The sequence below is a fragment of the Amblyomma americanum genome, chromosome 3 (genome assembly GCF_052857255.1).
Source record: "Amblyomma americanum isolate KBUSLIRL-KWMA chromosome 3, ASM5285725v1, whole genome shotgun sequence".
Classification (NCBI taxonomy): domain Eukaryota; kingdom Metazoa; phylum Arthropoda; class Arachnida; order Ixodida; family Ixodidae; genus Amblyomma; species Amblyomma americanum.
In genome coordinates, this window is record NC_135499.1 from 81498009 (window position 1) to 81508046 (window position 10038).

A 10038-nucleotide genomic window follows, 5' to 3' on the forward strand; every position below is an offset into this window, starting at 1 on the left:
CCCATTTTTTTTGTGAGATAGTATCTTATGAAAGAGAATCAGCCAGCCATGCCAGCAGCATGCACTGTGGTGTGAATGACTCTATCAGTGGCGCTCAAAACAGTCATTGAAAATGGTACGGCTACCACTGATAAATAGAGAAGACATTATTATTATACTCAGAACACCTAGGCCGCCCTGTTAATTTAAGAAAGTCTGCTGTCCCTACAAGATTAATTTGAAGGGCTTCAGCTGCCTACTTATATAGCCGGTGCCAGATGAGTCAGCCAAGTTTGGGTACCTGGACACCAGAGCTTGCGCAGCCTCATTGTACAGCTTGCCAGGGTACCTGGCACAGTTAAGACAAACGTGTAAGGCAGTACACAGTGAGGATGTTCTTTTGTAGGCTCACATAGACATTTTAGTTTCAGATGCAGTCATTGTCTTAGGTGTCAAGACGTGGGAGGACACATAAGCTCTGCCTTTAAGTTTACGACGTGACAGCAGTTCCCCTTGCTCATATAAGCAAGGACATTGCTTGCTCTCTCACAATCAATATGTGAAAGACTAAACCACACACATTTACAGCCCTCTTTAACCAAGTCCTTTGAACATTCCTACATGACATACCAATAGCATGTCTGACTCGCAACCCAAGGGTCACGGATTCGATTCTCAACTAACCGCAATTTTCCTTTCGGGGCAACTCATCCACTTCATATGCAGAACTCAGGATTGGGCGATTTGGCGGTGATCCATCAAATAAAAACCAGCGCTTACAAACACAGACAAAGGACGAGACGAAACAAACTGAAAAGCCTTCAGTTCGTTTCGTCTCGTCCTCTGTCCGTGTTTGTAAGCGCTGGTTTTTATACGATGGATCACTTTATATGTCTGGATGTCCTAATGATGTTCCAGGCACATTGCAACCTTCCAATCACCAGTTTTCTAATTTCATTCACTTTTCAAGTCCGTCGCTCTATGTGTGACATAGCCACCTTTTCAACAAATTCAGATTTCTTGCTCATGTCTACTAATGCCGACACAGGATTTTCTGCGCCACGAGCTCCTTCATGCTTTCTCGTTAAAATGGCTTATGGCCACGCAAGTTTGTAGCCCAAGTTATCTCCACATTGCCCAACATGGTCCAATAGTCTTGCAAATAACTTACATGGTGTATAAGCAGAGGTCATGATAGAGCCATTGGACAACTCTGCTCCGTGCTTTGAAGTACTGTCCACTTTGGTGGCGCTCTATACTGAATTGGATATCGTTTGGTACAGCTGGCAGGCTGTATGTAAGGCTGTATGTGGCAGTGACACGGGATTGCTCCGCTTGCTGGGGCTCGTCGAGAACATCCGCAGTCCTAAAGTGCCAGGTTAAAATAAGAAAAGAACAAGAGCATACTACACAGTGAGCACAGACTGTGGCCAACATTTCCATACATTTCTACTATGATTGCCATTGATTGCAGTGGAAGACATAAATTGGACACTCCCCCTTGCTGCATGATGCTCCTCCAGCATTATTTGAAATATACAAAATAATAGTTAATACTGGTAAGAAAATGTACTCACCGAACCTGGCAATCCTCGGAGACATTGATTTTTGCCCTGTCCCGAATTTCGAAGTCTTCAGGTATGTCCACAAAAACATTAAAATCTTCTTCGAACATCTGTGGAAACACGAGAATGATACTAAAATAGCTAACCATGTAAAGTTAAACTATTCAAAATGAGTGTGTCACATTATTTTCCAGAGAATGTTGGCATGCTTGCTGCATCGCATTACGAGACCTCAATCAACGGGCTACGCACTGAATTCAGGACCTGTCAATTTAGAAGAGCAATGACCATAAAATACTGCAACACCAGCAACACTTCCCTCTACCTCGGGTATTTCGTGTGCAGTCGTCAGCACGTCTGTCTAGAGCACAGGAATGCCTGCATATCGCACTAAATAAGTGGAATTTTCACGCTGGTATTTGGTCGTAGAGATTATGCTTGCGCTGGTGCGAAGCAGCATTGACAGGGGTTGAGTGAAGATTTCACTTTGTTTGCTCCGCACTACACCGCTCCAGCGCTCTAGACAGGCCTGTACCTCGCGACTGAAATAAAGCATTAATATGTGAAAAATGCTCTATACACCTGCCTTAGTGTTAAGCGGCGCGCTCCGGTGTGCATTTTTAATATTCGCCGACCTTTGTTGTGACACGAGATCCTTACGGAAAGGGAGATTTTTAAAGCATGACGCATAGGGAAGCACATGCATGCCGAGATATTGCTTTAAACTTTACATTACACGCAAACTGTCAGCGCACTACGTAATTCACTGTGGACAAAAGCGCGAGGCATAAGTAAGGTACACACATTTACACGCGTGGATGTAATAAGCACCTGCCTATAAGCACCAGTCCCCAAAAGAACCCGAGAACGGCAACTGACTTGTCACGGAGCTACCACGTAGATAAGTTTACACAATTACTCACCGTGAAGATGAGGGTGGCAACGTCGATGCCGCGGAACAGCTCATGGTCTCTCACGCGCTCAACCAGCCCGCGCCGTGTAAGCGTCCCATCAAAGGGCAAAACAAAATTCCTTTCCCGGAACGTTACCAGGCACTTGCTCGTCATGGTGACGTACGTATATGTACTACTGCGAAATTGCGCAGCAATGAACGTTGCTGAGTGAGACGCGAAAGAGTTTCTCGAGCACGTGCAGCAGTATATATGCGCCCCTTTCAATTTGGCTGAGCACTGTGGTGACTTGGCTTGGCTTGGCCAGCTTAGTTTGCACAACGTGACACTCCAATTGCTAAGGTTATTGCAAAATAAAATTACACCAAAAATACTTAGTTATACTAAATGTGACTTAGGTGCTCTAGCACCTAGTGAATTTGATTGCCAAATCGACTCGTCCTTTCCTTTTCCTTATCTGTACAGTAACTCTCGTTTGCTCCATAAAACTATAAGCAATGATATAATGAATCCAGCCATATCCCTCTCAACTGTGCAATGTGAACCTATTGCTAATAAGGGCAAATATAATAAGTTACTTCAGGCAGTCCTAAAGGGGCCATGACATGGTCGTTCTTCATATTGAGGTTTTGTGCTTCAGTAACTAATACAAGAGCTCATGATTCAATTTCCAAAATTTGGCTGCCCTGGACGCGCCGTATATTTCAAAAAAAAATGCAATCGAAATTGAGACCGGGAGACTCCTCCCACCGGCAGCGACAGCTATATTGAACGCTCTCGTGACGTCGTGACGGAGCAACGTCGTCTGCTTTCGTTGCTGCAGTATGCGCAGCGAGGTCTCATTCCCCCCTGTACTTTCGCGGGCGATCGAAGGAGCAGTCGTCCCCCATATATGAGTGACTGGTGCCGCAAAAGCGATAATAACAGTAACGCAGTTTTTCTTCGGTATAGGTAGGGTCCGGTCACACTATAGGCCGATGTGACGGCAATCGATGGTCGGTATGCAAATGCCGTCGCTGACGCACTGGTCTGTCACGCTAGACCGAAGACGACGCCAGCACGATCAACGACCGCGTATCGTAGTATTGTTAAGAGTCAGATTAGTGGGAACCAGAAGTGTCTGTTAAGGGACTATAGTTGGTATGACATTCTATAAACTTAAGAATTTTAAGACTTACTGGACCTCATGCTAGACACGGCGACGTACGCAATATGCGTGCACCAGAGAAGATGTGCTTTCATTCGGTGCCTGCGCATAGAACCGATCGGCGAGGCAAGCGACACGGGCAGAAAACGCCGCACAACGGTGCCGCTCGTCGCTCGCCGCCGTCGCCTGGGCTTGTGCTGCCAAGCGAAAGCTTCGCGCCCGGTTTATTTAACTAAGCTAAAAGAAAAAAATCTTTTCGAGCGACCGCTGTCTACGGTGTGCATGCAAGCGCCTCAACATCTCGCAGCAGACGACGCGGGGCGTGTATGCCCTCGTGACGACAGCGATCAGACGTTGCCAGAGCAGCAAGGAGTTCGCAGAAGCAACGAAAAAAAAAACGTTTTAAAAATATTTACCGCGCAGAATCAACTGAAAATTCGGGGAATTGTAATTTAACCTGCTGGGAATCAAAAGCGATAAGCAGGGTATGCGTGAAAATAGGCTGTCATGGCCCCTTTAACTGATACGTGTCACACTAGTGGGAGCAGTATTTTTGTATGCATGCATGCAATCTGCAATTTCAAGGCATTCAGCAGCTGCTTTGTTTGAACATGCATGCCATTTCTCATTCTTTCCTATTCTTTTTTTACATACCATTTAGTTTATGGTTTATGGGGGTTTAACATCCGAAGCGAGACAGGTTATGAGAGACGCCGCAGTGAAATATTCCGGAAATTTCGGCCACCTGGAGTTCTCTAATGTGCACCGACATGGCACATGTGTGCACGGGCCTTTATAATTTCGCCTCCATCGAAATTCGACCACTGCGGCCAGGATCGAACCAGCGTCTTTCGGGCCAGCAGCTGAGCGCCGTAACCAATCAGCCACCGGCCTTTAGAATTTCGCCTCCATCAAAATTCGACCACTGCGGCCAGGATCGAGCCAGCGTCTTTCGGGCCAGCAGCCGTGCACCGTAACCACTCAGCCACCGCGGCGGCCACATACCATTTGGAGAGGTCTTGCTATATGATTTGTGTTAAGTGCGCGCGAATATCAGAAAATCAGTTTGATTTGGTTTGGTTTATAGGGTTTAATGTCCCAAAGTGAGTCAGGCTATGAGAGACGCCGCAGTGAAGGGATCCGGAAATTTCGACCACCTGGGGTTCTTTAAGTGCACTGACATTGCACAGTACACGGGCTTCTAGAATTTCGGCTCCATCGAAATTAGACCGGCACAGCCAGGATCGAACCCGCGTCTTTCGGGTGAGCAGCCGAGCACCATAACCACTGAGCCATTGCGGCGGACTATTATAAAATATAGAACGAGTCAAATAGTGTATTTTGGAAATTATTCGAACCGAATCGAATTGGTTATGAACTTTCGAACAGTTTTTGAACAGTAGGCATAATGTTCAAATAAGGCTCGGCATGGTATATTTCCTCGATGACTGCTCTTTCAAAGAACAGGGCACAACACACTGATGCTGCATACCATCCTGCGGTGATCAATATCTGCGCGATGAAGGTTTAGTGCAACTACATGGGCCTTTCTTGTGGCATCATTCGTAATGCTCATACATGGCCTCTAACATGCGACAACGCGGCAAGGCTTCGCCAAGTTTAGCAGCCATGGAGGCCATGGCTCATATATGCTTTTGCCCCTCTCATGCCCTTAGCTGTGGCTCTAGTTTATTCTCCATCGTTACAATAAGAAAATAATTTTTTACACGCATCATGGAGTTAACATAATGAATTCGTGTTGCAGCCCCTTAGTGGAAGTCAGTGCTGCGTAATTTAACAACTATAGCTTTAACTCCGTAAGTTAGCATCGTACTGTAGCGCCGCCGCTATCACATAAATGTTTAACACTATTGTTCTGTTTTGTACGATTATTTGCAAAAGTAGCAAATATTGCCACATATTCTATTCGTATTCAACTCATTGGGCCAGCTAAACTACTCATGTTCAATTTAAAAAAGTACTATCCGTACACATCTAGTTTGAATTCCTGTTTTGTTTGCAAAAAAATTCCAAGTGCTTTCAACCCAGGATACTGAATTTTTTTGACTCTGATCAACAGAGTTCTAAATTCTAAATGAGCAGTTTGGATTTGTAAAAAGTATTTTAGATGGCTGTCTACATAGAGATATGTCTGAAAAGGACACTTAACAATTACTTTCGAGACATTCGCTTGGTCCAGAGCCCCGCGTATCGAGTGCGTGCGTGTTCTCCTGCCCGAAGAGAGAGCTGCCCTGCAGCTCCTCAGGCAAAAATAGATGGCGAGCAGCGCACGGGCATATTTCCCAGGCCCGCTGTTCGAATGGTTCAACAGCTTGAGCACCGATTTATCAACAAGCACACCGCCATCGATATCAACCTGCAAAGACAAAGCATGTTCCACCTTTGTAACAAAAGCATTCGCAAGACAGCAACGAGAAGAGAACAAGGTTTTTTAGAAGGCCTTGTTTTACAGTGACCACACAGAAACTGCTACCTAATGAAACATGCTCCTGCTTTGTGGTTGTGCCATAAAGAGACAGTATAATTGATTTATTTATTTACAATACTGCTAGTCGCAATAAGAGACCATAGGAGGTGGGCAATCAGTACAATACAAAGTTCAAAACAATCAAGAGAAATTGCTTCCAGGGGTCAACAGAAAGGAAACTTTGAAAATAAATGTTATATAACTACTAGCAGGCAGGTTATCAAAGAATACCTTAAGAATTCAGAACAACAGAAAAAAGAAAACAAGTAGAGCAGCATTCTTGCTAGTAAGCATGCTAGAAAAAGAAGGTAACGGATCACAATGGTCCACATTGTGGGAATCCGGGATTCCCGCCGTTGCCTTTGCGCGGCGGTTGCCGGCATCCCGCGTCGTTCTCTTTCCCTTTCTCCCGCCTCAGGCGACGGAGAGGCGGCTGGGTGACTAATCACTGTCATTCCGCCGCAGCTCCGCCCCGGCTTCCCAAGGGCCTTTGCCATTGGTGCCTTTGGGCGGGAATTCGGGACCCGCTTGGGTGGCCGCGCGATCGTCCGAGCGGGGCCCAGAGAGACCCCTCGGAGACAGCGTAAGGTGCGTACGCTACTCTTTGTCCGAGCCGGCCTTTGCCGTTCGGACCAGTGCATACTCGAGCCTGTCCAGGGGTCCAGCGACCTCCGACAGGCGCACCTTGCGTTGACTGCCCACTCTCTCTCGCAAACGGCCCAACGTCCAACACGAGGGAGATCACAGCACTGCCGCGGGGACAATCTCCTCCAGCGGCGTGCTAGCAGCGCGCATTGCTCTTGTCGCTCCGAGCGCGCCCCCGGGACGGGGTGACTGTTGAGTTTGTGTATCGCTGGAGGACGGCGTGAATAAACGTCTCCTTCGTGAACTTGGAGGCCTATGTCTTTGCGGCGAGCCGCTCTCCTCTCTACAGAGGTTGAGTGCGCCGCACCGGTGCTCCAGGGTGCATGTGGTGACGGCTGATCGCCGCCCTTGGCTCGCGCGAAGCACGAATCCGCGGTGGTTAGTGGTCTATGCCCACTGAGAAACCGACAATGTAACCATCCGTAAATATAACATATCAAGAAATGGCAACAAATAATGGCTGCACAGCCATCTGGTAGAATATAGGACTATGACCACTTTACTGATTTTTGTTGGATTCTAATATTGAGGTGAAGGAAGGTAGTGAAATTGAGTTCGCACTAGTAACCAATATATTGAGTTAATTCCATTCGTTGATGGCTAGAGGAGAGAAGGAATGCTTGAGAATGTTGGTTTGACATGAGTATTCAGTCAGCGTATGCGCATGCTTGTGCCGGGATTGCAGTGACTGTCAGAAGGATGCATATTTAGACACATTTACACTGTAGCTGCTGCGTAATAATTGGTATAAAAACTTCAGGCGAGATTCTTTTGCTCTAATGAACCTTACAGCTTTTCGTTGCACTCTCAAGCGGAGTGACGTTAGTGATTGATTGCGGGATCCAAAGAGTGCTTGCGTATTGTAAAATCAGTCTTACAAGGGTAGTGTAGGCAAAAAAGCTTGGCATTTTGAGGGGCTAAAGGTAAGCATCTTCTAAGGAAGAACAGCTTTCACAAGGTGGCGAAATATAAACATGGCCCAAAATATAAATAATCCAAATATCAATAACACATAAAGAGTCAAACGTGAGGAAATGGTCATCACAAAAGCCTAACTTGCATCCAGCGATTATGTAGCAAAGTAGAAAAACAAATTCAGGAGCACCTTCAGAGGTAAAAGCAGCCCAACAACAACAACGTACAAATAAAATGAGACAGTAGTAGCACTGAGCTCCAATTTAAAGGCATATGAGAAAAAAACGCTCAAAGCGAGACATGACATGACCTAAAAACCAATTTAGCACCCCCCCCCCCCCCCCCCCCGTGGTCAAGGTGCTCCTCTAAAGAGCCAGAGTACCCATGTTCGAATCGGACCTGGGGGCTGCGTTTCGATGGAGGTGAAATGCAAAGGCGCCCATGTGCTGGTAGGTAGGTGAAACCTTTATTGATGAGCCTTATAGATGAGTTACTGCCTAGGGTTGGTCTGGCTCTTGATCCCGAGTGGTGGCCAACAGTCCATGACGTGCGGCGACCTGTCCAGCCCACTCTACCTGGCGCCTTTGTGAGGCCGGCTCGGAGCTCGAGACCGCGATCTCCCAACCCTCTTTGTCCGTGAGGTTCCAGCAAGATGGTGGTTGGAATTCTCGGCAGCGATATAAAATGTGGTAAAAGCTGGCTCTCGGAGCCCCACAAAGAGATCATTCTGGTCTGTATTGGCCTGGGTGGATAAGGGCTAACAAAGCCGGTGAGAGGAATGTGCGAGCCTGGAGCTGTCTCCAGGTAAGTTGTTGTTTTTTCGAGAGGGAGATATGTGGTGGGGGATAGACGAGTCTTTGCTCCCTGCAATGAAGAATTATTTTATGATAGGTGACGAGCCGGCCCCTAGCGCTACCCTGGTCTACGGTGTGCCCTGCTCGATTGACGTACGCTCGAGCAAGAGAGTGGGCCACTTCGTTGCCGGGGTTGCCTGCGTGGGCTGGCACCCAAACTATATGAAGGGGTCGGGGTTCTGTGCAGCAAGAATTGAGAATTTGTTGGGTGGTAGAATGAATCTGTCCCCGTGCAAAATTCGTGATTGCTGTTTTAGAGTCACTGCTTCGGCTTCAAGTGAGGTTATCGCCTTAATCGAGCACGAGGCTATGCGTCTGAGGTCATGCAATGCTACAGTGATGGCGTAAACCGAATTGTGGATGTACTCAGCCGCGTCCACGTAGACCGCGTCTTTGTCGTTTGCATGAGCTTTATGTAAAGCCTTGGCACGAGCTTCGCGTCTGGCCTGGTTGTGAACTGGGTGTACGTTTTTGGGCAGAGGGTGAACTATGAGTCTGTCCCTGATGTGTGTTGGGATGGCGTGGGTGTTGTTAGGGGGTGGACCTGTTGGCTGAATCTCTAGAGAGGCGAGAATGTGCCTACCTCTAGTTGTAGAGGATAGTATGTCAATCTGAGCCGTGCGGTGAGCTTCAGTTAGTTCTTGTAGTGTATTGTGTACTTCCATGCATAGGAGATGGGTGGTGGGAGCTCATTGTGGGAGATTCAAGGCTGACTTGTATGCCTGTCTTATTAGTGTATCTACCTTCCCTTCCGCCTTTGTGAGGCAGACGTAGGGAAGAGAGTAAACCATCCGACAAATCACGAAAGCCTGCACCAGCCGCCTCAGGTCATGTTCACGGAATGCCTCGGTGCTTGTTGGCTATTCTTCTAATCAATCAGATGGTTTGATATGTCGTGATTGTTAGGAGATGGTCCCGTGTGCTGTGTGATCTCAGTGCACATTAAAGGTCCCCAGGTGGTAGAAATTATTCCGGAGCCCTCCACTACAGGACCTCTTTCTTCCTTTCTTCTTTCAGTCCCTCCTTTACCCCTTCCCTGATAGCACAGTTCAGGTTCAGTTCAGAATGCCTACACACTGATGGTGACAAGTGAACAAGCACACATACCTTATCGGCTGGCGTGCAGGGATCAGGACTTTTTTCGAATTTGGCCATCATTACCTTTAGCTGGGAGTCGAACCCGCGGCGAGGTGAATTGATCAGATTTGCTGGCCGCTGCGCGAGAGCACTAGGCTATCACCGCAGCCAAACACGCCTCGTGTTAAACTGCAGAACACAGACATGCCGTGAATTGCACATCTACAGTGAAAATAGGTTTATAGGGGTTTAACGTCCCAAAGCAACTCAGGCTATGAGAGACGCCATAGTGAAGGGCTCCGGAAATTTCGACCACCTGGGGTTCTTTAACGTGCACTGCACTAACATCGCACAGTACACGGGCCTCTAGAATTTCGCCTCCATCAAAATTTGACTGCCGCGGCCGGGATCGAACCCGCGTCTTTCAGGGCGGCAGCTGAGCGCTATAACCACTAAG

At 47.4% G+C, this 10038-nt stretch overlaps 1 protein-coding gene across 1 annotated transcript; it reads right to left on the reverse strand.

The window, feature by feature from the left end:
• Positions 1-204: 204 nt before the first annotated feature.
• LOC144123857 (uncharacterized) lies at positions 205-9667 on the reverse strand. The gene is made up of 4 exons (XM_077656585.1): positions 9612-9667; positions 1557-5979; positions 1151-1345; positions 205-328 (listed from the first exon to the last, which is right to left on the reverse strand). Exons 2-4 carry the CDS (start codon positions 1691-1693, stop codon positions 205-207), a joined length of 456 nt encoding a protein of 151 aa, XP_077512711.1. The 5' UTR covers positions 1694-5979; positions 9612-9667.
• Positions 9668-10038: the final 371 nt, after the last annotated feature.

Bases quoted from the DNA above. Each gene is read 5' to 3' on its own strand.
- LOC144123857 (XM_077656585.1), bottom strand. From the start codon at position 1,693: ATGGTTAGCTATTTTAGTATCATTCTCGTGTTTCCACAGATGTTCGAA. The intron at 1,346-1,556 runs GTGAGTACATTT...CTGGCACTTTAG, and splicing joins TCCGAGGATTGCCAGGTTCG to GACTGCGGATGTTCTCGACG. The intron at 329-1,150 runs GTAAGTTATTTG...TAACTGTGCCAG, and splicing joins GACCTCTGCTTATACACCAT to GTACCCTGGCAAGCTGTACA.